This window comes from Mesitornis unicolor, unplaced genomic scaffold (assembly GCF_000695765.1).
Source record: "Mesitornis unicolor isolate BGI_N332 unplaced genomic scaffold, ASM69576v1 scaffold6244, whole genome shotgun sequence".
NCBI classification, from domain to species: Eukaryota; Metazoa; Chordata; class Aves; order Mesitornithiformes; family Mesitornithidae; genus Mesitornis; species Mesitornis unicolor.
Window position 1 is genome coordinate 17 of NW_010179428.1, and position 23,753 is coordinate 23,769.

The 23,753-nt window shown below is 43.7% G+C and overlaps 1 protein-coding gene across 1 annotated transcript; it reads right to left on the bottom strand.

Annotated features, from left to right (window-relative positions):
* Positions 1 to 745: 745 nt before the first annotated feature.
* ACADL (acyl-CoA dehydrogenase, long chain) lies at positions 746 to 16,843 on the bottom strand. Its single transcript, XM_010182766.1, has 11 exons — positions 16,770 to 16,843; positions 14,596 to 14,757; positions 12,207 to 12,344; positions 11,591 to 11,755; positions 9,931 to 9,997; positions 8,506 to 8,670; positions 7,716 to 7,817; positions 6,325 to 6,438; positions 4,051 to 4,178; positions 2,732 to 2,818; positions 746 to 928 (listed from the first exon to the last, which is right to left on the bottom strand). Exons 1-11 carry the CDS (start codon positions 16,841 to 16,843, stop codon positions 835 to 837), a joined length of 1,296 nt encoding a protein of 431 aa, XP_010181068.1. The 3' UTR covers positions 746 to 834.
* Positions 16,844 to 23,753: the final 6,910 nt, after the last annotated feature.

Genomic DNA, 23,753 nt, shown 5'->3' on the forward strand with positions numbered 1-23,753 from the left:
GCGGGAGAGAACGGATGCGGCCGAGCGCCCCGGGCAGCGCTGCTCCCCGCGTCGGGAAGGCGTAAAGAAACAAATAAAAACTCTAAAAATCTTTTATAGCATTTTTATTGGGAATAAGCACTTGGAAATGGTTTGATTATATCCTCCAGCATCACGTTCCGTCCCTCAACGCTTCCCCTCAGAACCCTGAGGTCAAAGTGGGCAGAGGAAGCAGACCGGTTCTCCCTCAGGCTCCGAAGTAATGCAGGCAACCATGAGACTGCATAGAAACGGTTTATTATATTTCTTTGAACAAAGTAATTAACATAAGGCATTCTGGGTTACATGTAAACATCGAGGTCAGTGGTATGTTCTCTCCTGCAGAGTGGCTGGGGGATAGATAGCAACGGCAGCAAAGTCTTTTATTTCTGCTTTAACACAGTGATCTATGTCAAGTGTAAATACCAATTCAAAGTTACATTAACATTTTAACTTTTGTTTCTTTGCTAAGAACGTGGCTTCTCTGGAGAAGAGATCTGATTCGGAAAAGCGAGGAGGGCTACATTCAATATAACAGCATCAAGCCTGAAAGTGACAGACTCAAAAACTGCCTGTCACTACCAGAAATGCTGGAACCCAGAGAACTGCTCTGTGTCATCCAAAGACATTTAAACTGAAAGTTCATTAAATATGCTCCTGCATATGAGTATAGACTTTTTTTTAAATAGTGTCACTTCCTTGAAAGAATACAATGCACCACATTTATTTTACTTACATCCTGATGTCTGATTTGTTACATATATATATTAATACAAAAGGATTTTGGAAGGCTTTCCAAAGTAGTAAGCATCTGCCCTACTTGTCACTGACAATGTCTCTAGCGATAAGCTCTTTCATTATTTCATTGGTACCACCATAGATTGGCTGAACACGGGCATCCACGAAAGCTCTGGGAAAACAAACAAACCAAGGAAAGATTAGAAACAACTCTTCAGAATGGACATACAAGCAAAATAAAAAGGTATCAAGTTTTATCTCTGAACACCACTTTTTTCAAAGTACACTATTCCCCTTTTTCAAGAAGTTCACGTTTTCAAAGAGGCTTCAACTACGTAAAATATTTCACCTTTCCAAGGTACTGAGGCATTTGGGTCAGTATCTTTTCCCTGGTGTTTTGTTTACATTGTAAAGTCCCCACTATCCCCCCTAATTAAACAAAAATGAAATAAAGCTCCATAAAACCAGCCTTCTGCCACTTTGCTCCTCCAATCCTTCTTCCCATCACCTGAGCGTTAACTCAGCTCGTGACACCAAAGCCCCCATTCGCCCACCGCACACCCCCTGCAGAACAGCACGCCTACACCAACTGCAACGCTCAGGTGCCTTATTGTTGTGAAAAAACAACTCCTGCAGAGCCAACCTGATAATTATCCCGCTAATTTCTCTAATGCCTTGGCCTGTCTGATCCTGTCAAGAAGACTGCTTAACGGTGCTGTCAGTTCTTTCTTTGAGGTGAGATTCAAACACCTTGGCAGGAACAGAAAGTGCCAACTGGTTTCACATCAGCTGGCTACAGCCTTCTACTGACACCAGCTCCAGCAGCCGAAAAGCTGCATGCAGCCAAACCATTTCCATCTCCATGCTAGAACCGGCCCTAGTATGTGCCTAGCTGGTGACAGCACACAGGACGATGACGGTGTGCTTTTCCATCTTAATTCTGCTTCGTTACACAGAGAGTAGCCCAGGAGCAATACGGCATTCTCTGGAAACACACATGTTGCCAAACCACGGGGATAATAAAATCCTGTATGGACAACTACTGCGCACAGATAAGCAGGGGCTCGAGGACACCCTGAACAGGGCTTGCTGGCCTTCCTGTTTAGTAAGGCTGGGTGCAGAGCACTCAAAAAAAGCATGCAGGAAAAAGTTACTTTAAAGCAACGTTTCATACTCTTAGTGTATTTACAATATAAAAATCTGAACCCAGTCAGTTAAAAAAAGTTAAAGTTACCTGCTTATAAAACTGCACAGTAATCCTGTTTGGGCTATTTCTACTATAAGATTACCTCCTCTTTAAAAACAACCAAACAAACAAAACCACCAAAAAAACCCCACAAATACCTAAAGCTCTACTTATACTAGTGTGGCAAATGGCATGTACACAAAAGGAAACAAATATTCACACATAATATACAAGGAAATGAGAAGATTCCGTAAGTGTCCCTAAACTGATAAAGTAAGCAAAAAAATTGGGAATGGCAAATTCCTCTCTACATATGAATCTCCTGGCTTTTTCATTTAAAAAGGTGTAAAAAGCTGAACTGAACGTAGCCAGTCATGCTCCTGAGAAGGCGATTTGTTCTTCTGTGGTATTACAAAAGATTTAGGCTGACCAACATGTTTTCCTTCCTTCATATGCATGCATTTAATATCAGATAAAAAATACAAACTAGCTCCCCATATTTTCACTTTCACATTGCTTCTCTGGTTTTTTCAATTTACATCTTCTTCCAGAAAAACAACTTCTATTTTGTGAAAAACAGATAATTGCTCAATAGCTTATGAATTATTTGGAGAATCAAAACAAAGCCCTCCTGCACACATCCGTACAATGAATTGTCTCTGAGTAAACACGATGTGAAAAAGAACAGTCAATCAGTACTAACACAAAGCAACTGACAAGGAGATGTAAAGGAAGTGCCTCATTTTGCTGATAATCTTTCAGCGTTCAAGTCTGAAATGTTACACTTACTTTGCGATTGGATACTCCCACATGTACCCCCATCCTCCGTGCAGCTGCACGCACTGAGTGGCTATGCTGTTTTGGAGGTCAGAAGACCTTAAATGGTAAAAAAGAAAACTGTTTTTCAGAAGGATGTTATTCTGTGAAACATGAGTGGAGATAAAGATAAGGTAGCAGGACGAAAATATAACCAAACCTTTTACTCTACGTAACTGATCTCGATACAATCTCTTAACAAAGAACTGTTAAATTAAAAAACTGTACAAGAGGTTTGAAGCAAAATTAATTTGAGATAGTCTTCTGAAACAGAAGGAAATAAACCAGTTCTACCTTTGACCATTTTCTAGACCATCTAAGTTGTTAGGGAACTCCACCAGGGAAAGGGGAAATCCACAACGAAGTGTGGCACTAACACCTGCGAGGGCCCTTCCAGGCAACCAGTGCCAGCAGCAGCACTCCATCAAAATCCTCCCTTCCACTGTAAATATTCTCTCTGGATTTCCTTAGTATTCTCTGCTCGTTTCCTCTAGAATTTTGAAAATAAGTCTAGAATCTGCAAGCCTCTGCATCCTCCATAAAATTACTTGTTCATGTCTGATGTGTTTTTTTCTCCCATCTTCTCAAGCAAAAACGGAACTATACAAATTAAGGTGCCACTATCTTAGATGTGTACACTCATCCAGCTTTCTCTGGTTAAACCTTAAGTTAACAGGTAACACCACCAAGTACAGGGAGAGGGAGAAGTAGTTCTGGCCAACAAAAGAAAGAACTGTTTAGTCTCCGTTACAGCAATAGCTGCAGACAACTACTTCTTCCCAAAACGAGGTAACTTCAAAACCAGCTACTGCTAAGTAACGTTAACTAAAAAGTATCATACAGACTTCAAACAAAACTATAATTAAAAAAAACAAAAAACACCAAAAACCCAACAAACACTTCCATTAAAACAAAACAACCCACAAACCAAACAAAACCAAAACATTCAGCAACAGTTTACTACAGTAAAATGTAAATGTTTTTCTAAATACCAATGAAATACTCACTTTTACTTGAAGCCGAGTCCTGATCTTACTGCTATGACAACCTATTTTAAAAGCATGCTACTTCTTCAAGATTGATCTGTTCAACCAACACTGGTTTCCAATGCAACTAAGTTTTTGTTGATTGAAGCTACAGCTAGTGGTTTCGATGAGTAGCTGACAATGTTGTTATTCATCAGATGGCAATTTTCTCTTTTCATTAGATCTGATCTTTTCATTAGTGTTTTTATCATTAGACTCCTGTCAAGATCATGCAAGTAAAACTTCCAAATGACATTAACCACATACCAATACTTCGCCATGGAAGCTGTGGAAGAGTCCAAGCGTTTGTCTGCATGCAGCTGCAAACAGTTGTCCATAAAAGCTCTGCCCACGCAAATCTGTGTTTTCATTTCTGCCAACTTGTGCTGTACTGTCTTATTTTGCAAGTGGATGGAGGAGGCAAGGAAAGAGCAGAAGAAATACAGGGGTTTTGTGACATTTGAAGCAGAAAATGGAGCATTTTGTAAAACAAAACAACTCATAAAGCCAAACAACTTTGGCTCTATACATCAGAAGGCAACTTGCTTTCCATACAATTACGTCCTTACCAGTCTTAGAGAAAATTACTGCTCTTTACTTCTCAAACCAACTCAAAGCATGACCTCAAGAGAAAAATCCTGAGTGCACAAATTCCTGGAGAGCAGAGCTGGCAGCACTGGGTACTCTGTCATTCCCAGCTCCCTCTTGTGGGGGAATGTCCTTTCACTCTGCAGAGCCACTAACTTCTGCAGTTATTAGTAACATGAATGCATCGGCTGGATGCATTTTCCTACGTATTCAGCTCTTCAGAGTTTAAGTTGTATGCAAAGAGACACAAGCAAAACCAGAGGAAATTACAGACTATCAGAAAGCTTTCCAACACTGAGTTACTTCACATTGGAAGTTTCTAGACCGAAGATGGACTGAAGTCCATCGCTAAAGTTACACATAAAACCAGGCTAGGCAAGCATTTGACTGTCTTCTTTTAATGCTGGTATGGAGGGGATAAAAACACCGCCCATTAACCAAGTTTTTTCTGCTCTCACAGTTCTAGAACTGTATTTTAAAATTCTTCTAGCTTCTCTTGACAATAAATATAATTGACCAGTCTACTATTATTACAAAGAAAGGGTTTATTTCAAACACTGTACTGTGGCATGACTAAATGAATTAGGCAAGGGAGAGCTCTAATTAGAAAGGACTTTTGATTATATGCTCATGAGCAAAAAAAAAAAAAAGGAAACTGAAAAGGCATGCAAGAACAGATTATTTTGGCAAAAATAATGTATTTTATGAAGTTTATTGGCCACTCGGTGGCTGGCAGTGGGTTAGCTTAAAAACAATTATTTTGGCGGTCTCTGCACAGTAAACGACACTTAGGAAGTAACCCTTACCTAAATGAAAAGAAGGGAAAATGCAATTCTTTTGTTAAAGCTGCACACTGCACATACTAAATTCCATCTGGAATTAATGGATTTCCGAATGTTAACTTTAAAAACAGATGAAGACCATCATTTCCTGAGAGATAACCAGCATTCCAGCCTCTAAAGGGTCCAGTTCTGCTGCTATTAACAATTAAAGATTTGATTTTGACAAAGGAAGCCCCAAGACCTTGAAACTGATTTTTAAAAGTATTTCAGAAGTATATCTAACAACATAATAATAATTAAAAAAAGGCAGCCAACATCCTCTAACCCACATGAGCCACTTCTGTCCTATAAACCAAACACGCAGGAGCTTGGTCTGCTTCAGCTGCAACAGCTGATGTCGTTTTCAGGAAAATTGTAACTGGAAAGCAACATCTGCTTTGTGACTGCAAATAAAGAGCAGAGGCATAAACGGCTCAAAACCTAATTAACTACCACTGTCAGGCCTAAGGTATGCTCTCAATGACCCTACAATTTTAAATGCAGTCACTTAAACACCCAGCTAGCTGCTAGCTGAGACATCTCATCACAACACCCATACAGCTGAACACAAACACCTCCGCAGGCATTCAGGCAGCACGGTCGCTGCTTGGGAGGCCCCACGAGCATCAGCCTCCAAGTTCATTTGTCTACAATGCACTATGTGTAGAGGAACGGAGTACCTGCACACGCACCAAGCTCATCTGCAGTCTGTGGGACTCCAGGCAGATACAGAAATAAAAGCAGGTGTAACAGACTAGGATTAGGAGCTCTGGCAGTAAAACGCAAGCCTAAGAGCAACAAGGTATTTTTCCTTCAGCAGCAGCAAAAAGACACTATAGTTTCCGTCTGCCTATTTTACCTCCCAGCAGTGCTGCATGTGGAGGTATCTATCTGAATCGTAACACACATAAATTACAGCTTTAGTGGTGTTGGTTTTATTATTTCTGGGTCTTTTTTTCATACGTGCATGTTGGGCACGGAAGCAAACAACAGCCACAGTCCAACAGTGAAACTTGTGCCAACAGTTCTTTGAAAACAGCCCAATATTTTCATCTGCTCACTATTCCACATACACAGATGTAAAGCAGATGCACACTGCAATCTGTATACAAGTCTCTCAGTTCACACTCACCTGTAAGTGTGCAATTGTCTTCCCAAAAGCTTTTCTTTGCCTCACATAATTCCTTGTTTCTTCAAACATGAATTCACAGCCAGCAAGAGCCATATCAGCAATTAACAGTCTTTCCTTTTGAAACACAAATTACAGACTCTGGTTGAATTAGTCCTACATTTCTCAGTATCAGATGCAAGTAGGTTCATGCCCAATTGGGAAACAGATGTTTAGTGCTGTTCATTAAGGGAGCAGGCAGAAGTCACGCTAAGAATCAAACCAGACACACTGCATTACTCCACCGAACGAGTGGGACAAAGGCCCTGCTGCCTGAAGCTCACTTTTAAGTCTTTAATGAGGTAATGTTCTATCACAACAACCACCTAAAAAGTAGCTACAAATCAACTGTGGGACTGCCACTGACTGAAAAGTTCACATTGAATTCTGTTTCAATTATTGGTTTTCACTGCTCAGTTTAAACAGTAACAACTGTATTCAGCAGTTTCAATAGGACAATTCTAGAAAAACAAAACCTACAAAAAACCCCCAAAACCAACCCTGCTGTTTTTTCCTTCCTTATAACATGCTGGAAAATGGAAACCAAGCACAGAACAATTACTTCTAGCACCACTGAAATCTGATGCACTGTGTTGAAACTGTTCATGAGTGCATCTATCTCCTCAAAGCAGGAAAAGACTTCCTTTGATCGGGTTTCATATTTACTCACACCATCAAATTAAATAAACATGATCACTACCAGATGAGGCAAATACGATGTCATAGTTTTGACAAAGCACAGCCACATTTTGAAAAAACCACACTGCCTCTTTGTCCTCCCAAATACTTCCCAAACTTTGTAAACTCAGTTGTAAACTGTTACTTTCACTAGCAAGGTATTTTGGCAACTAAGCAATTTCCTTGCTTTGCTATATGGACCAGGAAAGAGCTCCTTTTATCTTCAATATGCTTCTGCTGGTAGAAGACTAGAACAGCAGTGCTTGCTTGTTTCTTTACAGAGAATGCCAAATGCATCAGAGACCTCCAAACCATATTTAATTTACTAAGCAAAACGGCTCCATGCCAGAAGTACAAAAGAAAACTGTGGTATGTGCTTTTAAATACACTGCTCTAAGCACAGGTTCTTCAGTAGCTGGGTTGTTGACTAAGAGATCTGGTTTTGAGCTAGGGGGATATCAACATTTTTACCAATGCCCAAAGAACTGTGCTTTTAGCACTAGAAACTGTACTTCAGTTAAAAAGCAGCAGTATCAACAGTGTTGCTTATACTGAGATTCTGAGCCCAAGGTAGCTCCCTGTGATACACAGCCTTCAAGAATAAGGTAGATTCTTGCAATGACAAAAATTGTGCCTGTGTTCTTCCTACAGACAGCACACACTCACGTTCCTCTTACCTGAGGGAGCTCTGCCATCAGGTAATAGAAGCCTTTGTTCTCTTTTCCAAGTAAGGCACTGGCTGGCAACCGCACGTCTTCAAAAAACAGCTCTGCTGTATCCTAAGGGGATTTTAAATGCAGCAGTTTACAGCCAGACATTGTCATCTCTTCATCCCACCTCTTTTGCCCCATATTTTCTTGCTATTGTACACTTTAACTTGAAATCTTAGTATCATTTAGGTTGGAAGGGTCCTCCAAAGGTCATCCAGTTTACATCCCTCCTACTCAAAGCAGCTCCAAGCAAAGCAAGCAGGTGCAGGCCTTGTTCAGTTATGCTTTCCAAAGCTCCTAAGATGAAGGCTCCACAACCTCTCTTGGCCTCTGTTCCAGTATCTGATCACTTTTATGGTGATTTTATTTTTCCTTGGTATCTACTTAGAATTTTCCTTTCCAGAAGCTACAGCCTCTGTCCCTTGCCACTCTCACTGTGCTCCTCTAAGAGGAATCTGGCTCCATCATCTACAGTCATTCATTAAGTGGCTAACGACACCAATAAGATCTTGTCCTTCCAGACTTCTTCACAGTGAAGAAATTCAGTTTCCTCAGTCTCTCCTTGCACATCACATGCTTCAGACTTCCATAGGCAAACTCAGCATATATACTTAGCATGTGTATCATTTGTGCTCTAAAGCCTAAGAAGTAGAATAGCACCACGGTTCCTTTCAATGTTTATTTAGCTAATGCCAGGCATTATGTGGTTTTAGACTTCCTCAACATCTATCACGTGTTAGGGGTTGTATGAACTCACTTGAGCTTTCAGGCCAATTTTGTGCAGCTTGCGTCCTTTGATGAAACCTTTTGTTCCGTTTTCCACCAGGAAAAGGCTGATCCCATGAGCAGGAGATCGGGCCTCCCGGTTTGTAACCGCAACCACAATTACCACATCGCTCATCCAACCATTAGTGATGAACACCTGGAAAAAATGCAACTTGGAATAAAGCAGCGAGCTAGGTGGATGTAAGTTAGAAAGTATCATAAGCAGCAGAAAGACAAATTGCACTGACACTTTCATAGGGGAACTGAAAGGCAAGGTTTAAGTGTCAAGAGTTTTAAGCTTTAAGCTTTCTGAATTAAGTGTTTTGGAACAAAGTCTAAAGTAGGTTATTAGTCTGAGAAGTGTTGCGTGGGTCAGAAGAGTAAAGTTAAAAAACGCACAGATCTGTTTCTTTTGTCTGTCCCATAATAAAGAAGGAATATGGTACCAAATGCAGGAATTAAATAAACATAGAGGTCCTTTTTTCTATAACATGCAAAACTATCACTGGCTTCTTGTCACAACTGCTCACTATCATCCTGCAGACTGACTCATGAACCTGCCAGAGTGATCCATCTGAACTCCAGCTAAAGAAGTGAGCCATCTGTCCTGCTTGGGTTTAACTATGCAGCACGAGCAAGAATCCTGTTGAGCACCTGCACACGCATATTTGCTCGCACACATTCTCACCACTCAAAATTCTCTAGGGACAGAAGTTTCTATCAGCAGGAGTACAAGAGAAAAGGGAGAGAAAGGAGATTAAGACATTTTATAGCTTTAAAAAAAACCCCAAATTGTTGAACCCACATTTCCATTTGCACACTATTTCTGCCTTCTTGCTTTTCTACTGTGGCAATGAAAGATGTGGGTAACACTGCCAGCTTTGCAGCAGCTTGACAACACACACAGAGCATCTGCTGCAGTTTGGGTTTTTTTCTCCTAGCATGACCAGCAGGCTCCTGAAGTGTGGCAACACAAGTTTCTACTCATGCCACAGAAGATCTCTGAGTTGTTATAAATAAATATATGTATCTTTTGTTGTTCAACCTCAGTATCAAAAACCAGACCTGGTCCTGGTTACACTATGCAGGACTTCTTCTCTTTTACATTTTCTTCACAGTTTAATGAAAAATGGGCCTTTTGATAGGGTTATTTAAAAGCTACAAAAAGAACCTACTCATGCCCTTCCATAAACTGGTTCATAGATTGTTGGCAAAAGAAATACATTAAGTCCTGTAAGAAAAAGTAACTGTGAAAAAAAAACAACAAACAAACACAAAAGCAATCACAATACAACCCACCAAAACAATAAAAAAACAGAAAAGGACTAGAGGGAGATATTAACAGTGTACAACTTTCACTGTCTAAATGCATTAAGTTCCCAAAGCCTCTGAGTAGTATCTATGTCTGTTCACTTACCTTACTGCCATTAAGAATCCAGTCACTCCCATCCTTCTTTGCATATGTTCGTATTCCCTGCAAGTCACTAAAACAAAATTCAAAAGGTTCTTCAAGAAACCATTCCGGAAGCTGTGATTTGTATCTTGAATTCAACCCAGTACAAAATGAGGTAGATTTTATACTGTCTGGGCACGGGCTTAGTGAAAACGCATGCAAGGATAGTGAAACAGAGTAAAATAGCTGAGAGTAAAACACAGAAACCACAAACATGATGTGGAAAGAGATGATAAATCTATGCAATCGTACAACAGCACAAGGCCCCATTTTAATGTATGTGCTTGTGGAATGTGGTGTAATACAAGCACTGACACCAGTGGGTCAGCATCCCCTTACACCAATACGCCTTATATGACAAGTGCCAGAAAAAATCACATCCTCTAAGCAGCCTGAACCCTGACCAGAAGACTGTAAAAACCCACTGGCAACATCTACCATTTGTAAAAGCAGGACAGCATGGGCTTTGCTCTTCACTTGTCTCTCTCTGATTTGGAAACTGGCCAGATCAGCCGTGTATACTCCAAACATGTGCTGTCTGCCCTTCAATGATGGGCAAGGAGGGACATTTCTCCATTTGAAAGGATTCAGAGGAAAGAAAATAAGGTGTCCTGTTCCAAAACAAAGCTGACAGTAACATCAAGCCCGCTTTACTGAGGTACGTAATTTTCTCCTGGCTACATTTCACAGAATCACAGAATCGCTCGGTTGGAAAAGCCCTCTGAGATCATCACGTCCAACCGTTCCTGTCTACCCACTAAACCATATCCCTAAGTACCTCATCTACCCACTCCTTAAACACATCCAGGGATGGTGACTCCACCACCTCCCTGGGCAGCCTGTTCCAGCTTCTGACGACCCTCTCAGGAAAGAACTTCCTCCTTATCTCTGACCTGAACCTCCCTTGGCACAGCTTGGTGCCGTTTCCCCTTGTTCTATCCCCCATCACCTGGGAGCAGAGCCCAGCACCCACCTCTCCACAACCTCCCTTGAGGCAGTTGGAGGTGGTGATGAGGTCTCCCCTCAGCCTTCTCTTCTCCAGGCTAAACAAGCCCAGTTCCCTCAGCCGCTCCTCATCAGGCTTGTTCTCCAGAGCCCTCCCCATCCTTGTGGCTCTTCTCTGAACACGCTCCACAATCTCAACATCCTTCTTCTAGTGAGGGGCCCAGAACTGAACACAGCACTCGAGGTGCGGCTTCCCCAGTGCCGAGTACAGGGGGATGATCACCTCCCTGGCCCTGCTGGTCACACTGTTTTTAATACAGGCCAAGATGCCATTGGCTTTTCTGGCCACGTGGGCACAGTGCTGGCTCATGTTAAGCCGACTGTCAACCAACACATTTCATACTAGAAGTACGTTAACTTGACAAGCAAGTTAGTGACTATAAACTCAGACCACAAAACCAAATACAAAGCATGTTTGCCCACAGTGGGATGATACAGAAATGGATTCTGAGCAAGTACCTTGAAATGACAAAGCTGTAGAAGTAATCTGTAACACAGTTTTTGAGGTCCTACCTAATCTAAAATAGTCTAGTCACTAAAATGACCACATAGCCAGAAGGCTCAGAATTTTGTTCCCTGACAAATCAATAGCACATAATGTGAAGACCATTGTTCTTACCTGCCAGCCCCAGGTTCTGTCATGGCAATAGCTCCAATACACTTGCCTGCAACCATTTTAGGGATAAAGTGTTTAATCTGTTCTTCAGAGCCGTAGTTTGCAATGTAAGGCATGACGATATCTGAATGAAGGCTGAAGCCTGGGCCTGTACAGTTAACATACATCCTTGGGGAGTGGGGAAAAAAAAAACACTCAGAAAAAAGTGCTACAAAGACACAAACATTGAACTTCACACCGTTACAATGTAGACCCAACAATGAAGAAAGCCTCACTACACAGAAGTCTCAGACAATCCGAGCTTGTGGCACTTGTACTGTTATTTACAGAATGTACTTTCACAGCCAAATGGGTATAATATAATCTACCAGACTAACAAAAATGCTTCCCCCAGCCACAATGTCCTAACAGCGGAGCACAAGGACATTTACTACTTAAACAATCATCTGGAACACTTAAACCAGGAGGGATTTATATATGTCTAAACTAGACTTTCCATGAGAAAATAACACCATTTTCTGGAAGCAAACGTATTCCATAATAAAGACACGTTATGGAAGAAAAAATACAGGCTCTTGATAACATCACCGAAATTCTCCCTGAAGCACCTAATACTTACTGCTCCTCCCAGACCACAGCTGAAGAGAGAATATCTGCTCCGATGCCTCCGTGTTTTTCAGCGATGGCAACGCCCAGCAAACCCTGCTGTCCTGCCTTTTCCCAGACCTCCCTGCTCACCTGGCCGTCCTTCTCCCATCTGCAAAATGAACACAAGAGCGGAGTCACACATCAAACCCCCCATGTGCCACTGTTAATCTGCCACGGCTGCTGCTTCACACTGGAACACTCGCAGCCACGTTTCACTGCATAGGAAGACTTTCAGTCTCACCAACAGACAACATGTAGGGTACATAGGCAACTATATTTTACACTTAAGTGGTTTAATAATAGCTTTTCTAGTCTTCAAGTCCACTGGCACTGGCACTATAGGGGTACCTATTCGTATAACAAATCTGAAGTCCTGCTATCAACATATAACCGACATCTCTTGAAGACTTGTTATGAAGAGGAGCGCTGCCTATTGGTCTGAGCACCAGACTGGTATTTAGGAGATTTAGCCACAACCATCTGGACAATTACAAGCAGGTCTTTATCTTCCCGACATTTCATTTTCCCCACGTACAAAATGAGTAGGACACAACAGTATCTTTTGTGAAAGATTTCAACTCTACCAGCAGTGAGAACTGCTTTGTAAGAACCAAGTGTTAACACATCAGTCACTTTTCCATAAGTCAGTAACCGTATCTTGGCAAAATAACTGCTTTAAGGTGGTTTCAAGTTTGCCAATAGATAGGTGAGGTTTATCTGTGGACAGTTTGTAAACTTTAACACTACAGGAATCACTTATTCTTGGAAAAATAGTGCATCTTTATGGAGCTTGCCAACTCAACAGAAAGTTTAAAGGCCATTAACGGCCCAGCTTTTTTTAAATGTCTTAAAAAAGTAAATTTAAAAACAGATTCACAGATTATATCAGAGACACTCCACTGACACTTGCAAGTTGCAGAGCTTTGTCACAGCACTTTATCCATAGTTAATCAAGTATCCTATCCTACATATTTAAGCTCATTCCCAGAGCTTTTGCTCCTACACTGGGAATCTTAAACTAATCTCTCCCATGGTCATTTCTGCTTCCTCCCCCACCCACCTTTCAGGACCATTCCAGTCTCTATTTAACCATCACCAAAGCTTCTCCGCCTCACAATAATCCACAACTGATGCCACAATCGCCTCTTCACATCAGCCCAGCCCATCAATACACTACGTGTGATGGCTCCTTGTTGACTTGCAAGGTGCGAGAACAGAATGGTTCATAGGTCACTGGAGTGATGCAAGAACACAAGTCCAACTTGTTCCAGTTTCTCTAGGAAATCGTTGTGTCAGCAAGCTACCAAACAGGATCCTGAGTAACCTCAAGCAGAGCAAATACCTGTTCAGACCCGCACTAGAAGTCATTCCAACAAAAAATGAGAGAAAACATCTGTTTCTGTGGACAGAATATGATTGTACAGTGGAAAAAGGTACTGCTTTGAGGTCTTGGTTTGAGGATGAAAAATGTAGTTGGCAACAGCCCTGACGTAAGAAAGCTGTTTCCATTGCCTCCTGATGTTTGTTTCTGCCACACAGCCACAACACCCCACCCACACAACTGTGCCACCTCAACTGTGTGCGCACACACAGAGCGAGCTGCATCAGGAAACTCACTGTGCAGAAGCCCTTCAGCCTCCCCGCTGTTTTTGCAGGAATGTTTTTCAATTAGAAATTACTTAAGACACCACTGCAGTTTAACACTTTCTGTTCAAAAACCTGTTCTGAGTTAATTTATTTTCTTTCCCCATAACGTGATTGGATATTGCAAAAACAAGGGCAAAAGACACCCTCCCAGTTCTGTTCAATGGAAGTGCAACACTTCTGCTCTTGCAGACGACCACACATTTCCACAGAAGCAAAAAAGACAGAAATTTAAACAAAGATATTTAGTGCAAGTTCCCTGGTAATACGTAGTCCATCTTACTATCCTACATCTATTGTACATACAAAATCTGCTGCAGTGTAACATAGACACAAAGTCAATGCTTTTTCAGATGGCAGCAGTACAACAGCGTGCAAACTGAACTGTCTCCCTAACTCTACACCAAAGACATCAGTGTCAGATAATACCTGGCAATAGTTTCTCTGCAAACTGCCTCATAGGCCTAAGAGAAGGATGCTAAATTGCCCACACTGGAGCTCAAAGAATGCAGTGAAGTTTTATCAAGTGTGATTTATTTCTTTTTCACATATGATTTTCATAGCCAGTTTTGTTTTAATTGAGTGGATTTGAAACAGCTTGTAAATGGAAACAAATACCCTGTTTGTCCTGTCGTGTTAAGGGTTAACACCGCAAAAAGCGTTTTTGAGGAAAAAACCGCGTTCTGGCAAACCAGAATGTTTAAGTGGTATCTTACTCTGCGTGGAAAGGCAGCACTTCTTCCTGAAAGAACTTCCTGGCACTCTCTCTGAAGATATCATGATCTGACGAGAAGATCCTCCGAGTGCCTATATCAATCAAGCTTTTAGCAGAAGATGGTTCTGGGCGCTTTGTGCCATGCTGTTCAGTTTGCAGAGGACTGAAAAAGACAAGTGAAAGCATCTGTTAGGACACAGGCACCCCCGTTTACACAGCCCTTTTAAAAGAAAGGGAACGCCTGTGTTGATAAACATACTTCACATCGCAAGTCTAGCGCACTGTTGTGTCCAAAGGAAACCCATGACAAATATAAAGACCTAACACACAGTGTATTTCACCGTGAAAGGAGGTAAAGCAAGACTGCTTTGTCCTTAACGCCTCAAAAAAAAACCCCAAACATACATAGATAAGAACATAAAGTTTCTTTTAATTTGATACGCTAAAAATTATCACTGCCTTCTCCTCGAGCCACACAGCCTCCACAATGCAATTCAGCTCAATTTAACCTGAGGAGGGAACTTTTTTGAACAAGTGAACTTTTTTGTGGGGTTTGTTCATTCTGTACATGCTCCCGAAAGTCCCAAAACTGCAAATCCACAACCCTGGAAATCCACATACTTAAAATAACAGCGAGTACAACATGGATTTGCACACTCTGAGGGCTGTATTATACTCTGCATTAGCACATGTATCTCCACAGTTCAAACCTTGAAAATGTTTTCTAATTCCTTCTAACTTCCAGTATTTTTGTTGTACAGGAAAGCTAATCCTCCTAAAACTCTGATAAAAACATATTTAAAAATAAAATGCTTCTTTAACAAAAACTAAGAACTGAAACAGAGGTGTCAGTTGTTGAAACCACACCAGGAAACTACAATTACAAAATAACAAGGAAGGGTTTAGAGGAAAGCCTTAAAGTAGGGGTTTAAAATGTCAAGAAAGACATCTTACTTTAGGGCTGAAATGAATAATTAACTTCTTATGTGAATTATGTGAATTTCACTTGCTTTCGCTTTATTGCCACAAACCATCAGGAATTACAAATACAGAGCTGAGCTGTATCAAATCAAAAAGGCAGCTGCTGCTCCTTTCTCAAACTATTTCGTTCACCTCTCCTCAGCTCCTCAGCACCCGTTTCCCAGCACAGCAGAGTAACCGCGTGTAGTCCTGCAAAGCTTGGTGGACCTGAGCCTACACTTACTCTGCTACCGAGATGAATGTCTTTATTTACTGCCACATGAACTTACTCATGCAAAGGATTAAATGGCCCTGAAACACAGACTCCATTTATTTCTTAGGGATATTTGGAAGCAATAAGCTACCGCAACTTGCTTGTTCAGTGTTTTGTATGCTCAAACGCAGGCTCCTCAAGCTAGGCACGTAGTGACCCTCCCCAAAACTCCACCATATTTTAAAAGTTGTTTAAAATGATACTGAGCTTTATTTAGGACCACAGTTTTGTTAACTGCAGCTCACAGCCCACACAGTGCACAGGGAAGGGCCGGGCTGCTCCTTCACGCCAACCGCAGCCCTAGGAGACACAACTCATGGGTCTGAGGTGGCGAGGGCACGCTCCTACATTTCTGCTCCCAAAAAACCCCTTCCCCAAGCCCAAGTGCCCCACTGCCACGGGCCCGCGGGTGACCGGGATGTCCGGGCAAGGACGCGTCCTGCCCATCACTTGCTGCCACCACGGGACTCGGTGTCACCCGGATGCGGACGGGAACTGGAGCAAAGGTCAGTCCTGTCACGGGGGCCCCAGGCCTGCCGGGCATCAGCCGCTCCCCCAGATCCCAGCTACCCCCTGCAACGGGGGCACAGGCGCACAAATATACACGCACCCTATGCATACACACACGTCTATACCTATAACCTTCCCGCCACACGCTCACACTCCTCCAAATGTATACACAGGCGCATACACACACTACTTGTATATACATGTGTACATACAGCATGTGCCACCCCAGAAACACGTACACAGCCATCCCCACGCAGATGGACAAATACATCCACTGCCCTTACGCGGGGGCACACGCCAACTCTCCTCACGGTGCGTCCCGGAGGGGCCTCCAGACACAGCCGCCCAGTTTCCCCCCCCACCCTACCGGCGCACACCCGCGACTCAAACCCCATCACGCCAGCGATGCCTACGAACGCCACCCCGCTAACCTGGCCTTGGTAGAGAAGGCCCGAGGACCAGCAACCCTTAACAACCCACTCAAGCGAAGCAGCCGTGTCGCCATCTTCAGCCGCGACCGGAGAGGACGGAGCGGAGCGGGGCGGGGCGGAGCGGAGCGGCATCGGCATTAAAGCCCGCGCCGGGGGCAGAGGGCGGTGTGTTCTTTGCTTCGTCACAGTGTCGCGTTATGTGGCTAGGTTGTGTTATTAATTTGTTGTTATCGTTTTCTTTCCGGGTCGTCTAGGGGGAGCTTCTCGTTTCTGTCTGCACTGCGCCTTGGGTGGCAAGCGGAGGAGTTTCTGCTGCCCAGAAACACAACACGCACCCCTCAGTCATTCCTGCCCACGCCATCCTTGAGTTATAAATCCTTTGCAATACAGTATGTTGAAACAGTATGTTGAAACATAATGTTCTATGTTGAAACGTCCTTATGAATTTTTTTAATGTAGTTTTGAAATCGCGTTACAGAGAGGAGCAGAACGATGGCGGCTCAGGCGCGGCGCAGCCGGGGAGGGCGGAGCGGCCGCCAGGAGGGAGGCGGTTGTGTACTCGGGGGGTGTTTATCCAGGAGGAAGGCGGTTGTGTACTCGGGGGTTGTTTATGTGCTTGCGCTGGGCGGGAGCCACTCCCAGCTTTGCCATGGCTTCTTCCTCCCTCCCCGGGTCGGCAGGCCGGCTTTTGGGGAGCTTGATGCTTCCCCCGGCCCTGGCGAGGGACCGAGGGGGGGCGAAGCCTGAGTTCCCCTCGCCTCAGGGCTGCTCCAGGCGATAGGCGGGAAGGCACCGCCGGGCCTTGGCAGCGCCCGTCTCAGGGCCCGTTTGGCCGATCCCTGGGAGAAAACTACCCCACGGCCTCCTGGGGCCGGTGGGTTTTAATTTTATTTTGAGTACTGCTTCCCCAAAGAAGGTGTTTTATGATTATTATGTGCATGGGCTTTCCAGAGGATGGAGAGAGCATTACCTTCTGGAAAAGAAAACCACTGGAGGTGGGGGAAAGAATAAAGATTTACCATTCTGCTCCTAGTTCTTCCTCCCCTTAGCTGGTGTGATGGCCCTGCTGGATAGTGCTCTCCTCAGTCAACCGTTTGGGAAAATTTTGAGCTGTAAATGGGCACCTTTCACTGAGAAAGGAGCTGCTACCTGCTTCCTTTACCAACAAGACCCTGAAATATCAACTGACTGGAAAGCAGATGTTACCAATTGTCGTCGTGATGAGAATTGGGTTAAAACAATATACAATCCACATCACAGAATCACAGAATCCCAGAACGTTAGGGATTGGAAGGGACCTCCAAAGCTCATCCAGTCCAATCCCCCTGCCGGAGCAGGAACACCCAGATGAGGTTGCACAGGAAGGCGTCCAGGCGGGTTTTGAATGTCTGCAGAGAAGGAGACTCCACAACCTCTCTGGGCAGCCTGGGCCAGTGCTCTGTCACCCTCACTGAGAAGAAGTTTCTTCTCAAATTGAAGTGGAACCTCCTGTGTTCCAGTTTGTGTCCATTACCCCTTGTCTTATCATTGTTTGTCACCGAGAAGAGCCTGGCTCCATCCTCGTGACACTCACCTTTTAAATATTTATAAACATGAATGAGGTCTCCCCTCATTCTCCTCTTCTGCAAACTAAAGAGACCCAGCCCCCCCAGCCGCTTCTCATAAGGGAGATGCTCCACTCCCTTAAACATCAATGAGATTTTAGATGCTTTCCTCACTCTTCATGTGGTGTTGGGGAACCTTCAGGCGTTCAACCTCCTGGAGTCGTGAGATGGCACAAAAATTGTAAGCAAAAAGTGAGTTTTGAGCCTTGATGTTTGTTCAGAAACAAAAAGCTGAGAAGCGAGATTATAACGGCTCAAAATGCAAAGCAGATCGGCCTAGACGATATTTTTCAAAATCTGGTAATTTTAAGACTAATAATTTTCTGCGATGTGAATTGTACATAATCTGTTGAGAGAATTCCCACAGTTTGGGTGTTTTTGCATATTAAGCCATAGTCTAAACCTGTTGAAATGGTTTTTTTAAAGAGATTTAAAAAAATACATTTAATCAGTCCCATTTTCAGCTGTAGTGTTCCTACACCCTAAGCCAGAAGATGGCACTACAGGAATAGCTAGTGCTAGAGATGGGCCTGCTGAAAGGAGTCTTGTCTCTCCAAGGCTGTATGTGTTTTCAGCAGTTGAGAGGAAAGAAGTAAAACAGACTTTGGTGGGAATTACTGAATCTGTGTGCCCAGAAGTAAGATTTGGGCATACCTACGAGGTCCCATCAGGTAAAGCCTCCTAGGAAGTGCCCTCCTTGGGCTGGCACAGGCTCCCAGGTTGGTGACGGGTCTGTTAGCAGGCAGGAGGCTGGCAGGGAGATTTGTATTCCTAGGGATGCCCTGGTTACCCAGGTTACAGTCTTGGCGGCTTTGTTGCAGCAAGAAGATCTGGCAGGACATACCCAAACACCCACCCACAGGGTAAAGTGATAAGGGAGCTGAGAGATTGTAGATCCTGCCCTAAACTGCAGAAAAGCAAACTTTGTCTGGGTATCAAGTATCAGTTCTTGGGACCAGGAAATGGCCCAGACAGACAGCAGTAAACAGACTGACATTTCTCATACCAGGCTTTTTTGAGGAAGGGTGGATGTAAAAATTTGGACATTGAGAACAATGGTTTTTTGTTTTGTGGGTTGTTTTTTTTTCCATGTGCTTGCAGAAAACAAAGTAGAAATAGATACTGCAGCAGGGCAGAGAGTGCAAATGCATTGTTGGCCTCCTTCTAGATGCTGCTTCCAGTTTGGGATTGTGCTTTCTTACAGCAGCCTAATGGGACTTTACAGGCACACAGCATAGCCAGGGTTACGTGACAGTGGTGTGCCCCTTCCTAGCACAGTTTGGTCCCTGCACCTCCATTCCTTGTGTGGGCATAGTCACAGGGTGAGCCTCTAATTCTGATTTTCCTCCTCTTTATGGTGATGCTCTCTGTTATGTTCTTCTCCCATACCAGCAAATGGACGGTCCATCCTTCCTGCCCTCTGGTACGGATGGCTCAGGAGAGGGATACGGGTTGCCTTATGTTACTGGGTGTAAATTCTCAGAGATTAGTGGCTGTCCTGCTCTCCCATTGTGGGGTTAGTGGTAGGTTTTTTCCTTCAGGTCTCCAGCTAGAGATCTCTGTGTTACACTGGTAAACACTGCATCCCCCAGTGACACTCAGAACTGGCACTATCCACCCCTCTTGTATTAGAAGTGTTGCCAGCGTTATGTAAATACACCACGTCAGTGGGCTCACGTACGGTGTGTTACTGCCCTGACCTGAGGATTCTGTGACATTTGGGCTTTGTTACAAGTTGGTTTGGTTGAACAGTCCCTTTTGAGTAGCCTGTTCATGTTTTTATGATTTCCATCATTAATAGATCGTTGCTACAGCTCGAAAGGACCTGTATTCTCTGCAGGGCCTGCTTTGTGGGGAGCAATGTCTAATGTCATTGGCTTTCTCAAGATTTTGTGCTGTCCACCTTCCTTGTTCTTCTTTTGACATGCTCCTCATTGCCCAGTTTCACTTGTGAGACCATGAAGAGGCCAAGTGAGCTTCACCAGATATTTGTGAGGTTGGACAGGAGCTGAATTCCCTCGGAGCTGTGCCCCTGGCTGCAGTTTGCACTGTGACATTTCTCTGTGCCCTTCATACAGCAGAAGACCGTACACACTTAAGGGAATAAACTCGTGTGTAAACTGAGGAGACACAGTAAAAATGCACTTGTCTGTTTAAAAGTATAATGACAAATGATAATTATCATTGCTGTTTCTTTTAACCAGCATGAACGATCCCCTTCAAATACTTTATGCTACTGAGGAAATATGCACATGCGTTTTCATTGTTTTTATCAATCTTCCTCATTCACTTCTTAGTGCAAGGCCTTTCCCAGGGATTGGCAATGGCCTTTCTTTTACAACAAACAGTTTGATTTAGTAGTGCTGTTACCCACCATTCCTACATCGGTGGAGAAATGAAATGTTTATGGACTAATCTATGTCATCTTCCCAAGCCATGTATTTTGGTAATGGAAAGTTCAGTTTAATGCTCTAATAAACTGGTCTGATATGTACTGTGCCAGTTCATCTAGAAGGTAGATGTGAGAGTGAAATTTTATATCTTCAGCAATGTTTCAGACTTCATATTGAAGTGCCTGGGTAAATGAGAAAGTATTTCATTTTTCATTATAAAATAAATGAGAAATAATAGGTTACTAAGGAAGCATCTTTTCTTCATTACTGTGCTGGTTTTGCTGGGATACAATTATAGAATCAATTTTCTATTCGGGAAAGCTGCCTTTCTTTGAAGACAGCACTCAATGTAGTGGAAACAAAGTTGATAAGACATTTTGGTTTAGTTTTCGGCCAATGCTGGTATGCAGTGATCAAGATCTTTACCAGTTTTGAGTTAGCTAGGTGCAGAAGCTAGGAGAAGCGAAAGCCAGGGCAGTATGACCCAAGCTGACCAGCAGAATTATTCCATACCAGTGGCAGGACCAGAGGCCCTGGGTACACACTGCAACACAGGAGTATCCCTCTGAACATGCAAGGCTTTCTCCCTGTGACTGAACACTGACACAGGTTACCCAGGGAGGCTGTGGAGTCTCCATCCTTGGAGATACTCAGACGCCATCGGGACGTGGTCCTGGGCCACTGGCTGTGGGTCACCCAGCTTGAGCAGGGGGGTTGGACCCCATGACCTCTGGAGGTCCCTTCCAACTTCAGCCAGTCTGTGATTCTGCGATTCACTCGTGGCTTCCATCACCATGTGCCCTGGGCTGCATCCCTCCTCTTGCTACTGCCTTACTGCTTTAGGCCTACTCCTAGCACAAAACCAGTGAAAAATAATTAACCCAAAGGCTGCTGCTTCTCTGCAGACCAAGCCCAATGTGGAAGACAGAAGATGGGAAAAAAATGAAGACAGAAAATTGCTGGCACTAAATGATACGTCAAATAAATTCAGTTTCCCCTCTTATGCATTCAGGGCTTGTTTAAGTTTTCCTGTAGACTGCAGATGCAGAAGAAGCAATTTAGATTGAGGAGATTAATTAATTAGTGTGAGGCACACGGAGCCCATTCGCCAAATGGGGATGCTCCAGAGAATTGAGAGTCGTTTCAGGCTTTTTTTCTTTCCTTTTCAAAGGTGAACATTTCTTAGAGGTTTGTTATCAACCAGTAACCTATGATAATAAAGCAAGAAGCCAGGTCTTCTGAAACACAGATAGTGTCACCACTATTTCTTACAATAGTTTATATTCTTCTCTTTAAACCCTGGGAGAAGTGATTAATTGTGAAGCTTTGCTTTCCTTCTAAAAAAAACCCTTGATGTATTTGCTTAAGTCTTGTGGTTGTTGAGCTAGTTGCAGGATGGAGAGGTAAGGTCCATAAACAGTGAATGAACCTTCATGGTTTTTAAGAAATTGCGTCAGAGTCTTGAGGCATTTGATGTTTCAGCGTTGCCATCCCTGCAGAAGGGTGTATGATGGAATTTTCAAGATGGTTTAGCCAAGAATTTGCACTGAATGTGAACATAAATTAATCCGCAGGGCTTTTTTCTTAGCCTGGAACTAAACCACTGCTGAATCCTCAACAATACCTTTCTCCTGTTAAATAAGGTAAAAAACACAGTGTGAATCATGACCATAACCAGCTGAGGGCCTGGGAACCAGCTACAAACCCCCAGGAGCTTGTCCAGAGCCATTCCCACCAGCAAGAGGTTTATGAATCATGGAGGAACGGTTTTGGTGACATGGAGGGATGCTGTGGTGCCTGATGGGGGCCAGCTCTCATCTTCCAGGCTCTCACCTCACCTGACAAATATAACAAGGCTCAGCACAAGTAAATTGAAGTGACTGCTTTCTAATGAAGGTTTGCATGGGTGACACAAGCCATTTTTCATGGCCTGCCCTGCGTTGCTCCACCTGGCAGCAGGAGAAGCCCCATCCCGTATGACCATGGGATGTGTTCGCAGACAGAGAATGTGTCCATTGCTCTGATATGCCTCTCCTGAAAGTGTTTATTGATGTGTTTTCCCAACTGTGCTGCCATGGTAGGCTGTGTATTTTTAGCCTCTTCTCTCTGAACACCGACCTGGGGTCATCTGGTGCAGCATGAGCCGTAGTGACTCTGTGCTTAACTTCTGCCTTTCATTGAATGCCTGCAGCTCAGGCCATCGCTGGGCTCACAAGCTTGTTTTCCAGATTTGGAAAGACTTTAACCCTTTTGGTGGCTATTCTGGTGGCCATAAACCATGATGATGGCAGGGAAGACAGTGGCAGGAATGGCTGACACATCTCCCAAGCACTCTGACTCCTCCAACTGTTGTAACCTCCCCTTGAGCCCAGGGGTCATTTCCACATCCACCACCTACTTCCATGAGAAGCTGCACCCTGGAGAAGCCACCTTCTCTTGTTTGAGCTGAGCTTTGCCCCTGTCAGCTTCATTTGATTCCCCCTTGAGAAAGGGCAGGGGAACAGACCCAAAAGCCCAGTCCTTCAAAAAGATACCTCTAAATTGCCTATAGAGGAGGAGCTGGGCCCCCAGGTTTGCTACTGTGAATATGGGAGCTCCTGAGCTGCTTCCAGCTTCCTCAACAGGAAGGAAAGGCAACTCTCTCCCAGGAAAGCTACCGCCCCAGGGACTGTCTCCCAAACTTCAGGGATTTGGCTGCACAGGGGAACATATGTTGAGTTTTATTCAAATACGCAACATAGTCTGGCATGTGATGTGGTCTGGGATCTGCTCTTCTGGAAATGGGAGTGCTTCCCACATGGGTCATAGAATCGTAGAATCACAGAATGGTTTAGGTTGGAGGGGACCTTTAGAGGTCCTCTAGTCCAGCCCTCCCTGCAGTGAGCAGGGACCTCTTCAACCACATCAGGTTGCTCAGAGCCCCCTGTCCAACCTGACCTTGAAGGTTTCCAGGGATGGGACATCTACCACCTCTCTGGGCAAACTGT

Coding starts and splice junctions, on each gene's coding strand:
- ACADL (XM_010182766.1), bottom strand. CDS start 16,843: ATGGCGACACGGCTGCTTCGCTTGAGTGGGTTGTTAAGGGTTGCTGGT. Junction 12,345..14,595: donor GTGCTGCCTTTCCACGCAGA/GTAAGATACCAC, acceptor TTCATTTTGCAG/ATGGGAGAAGGACGGCCAGG. Junction 7,818..8,505: donor AAATTGGCCTGAAAGCTCAA/GTGAGTTCATAC, acceptor AAATCCCCTTAG/GATACAGCAGAGCTGTTTTT.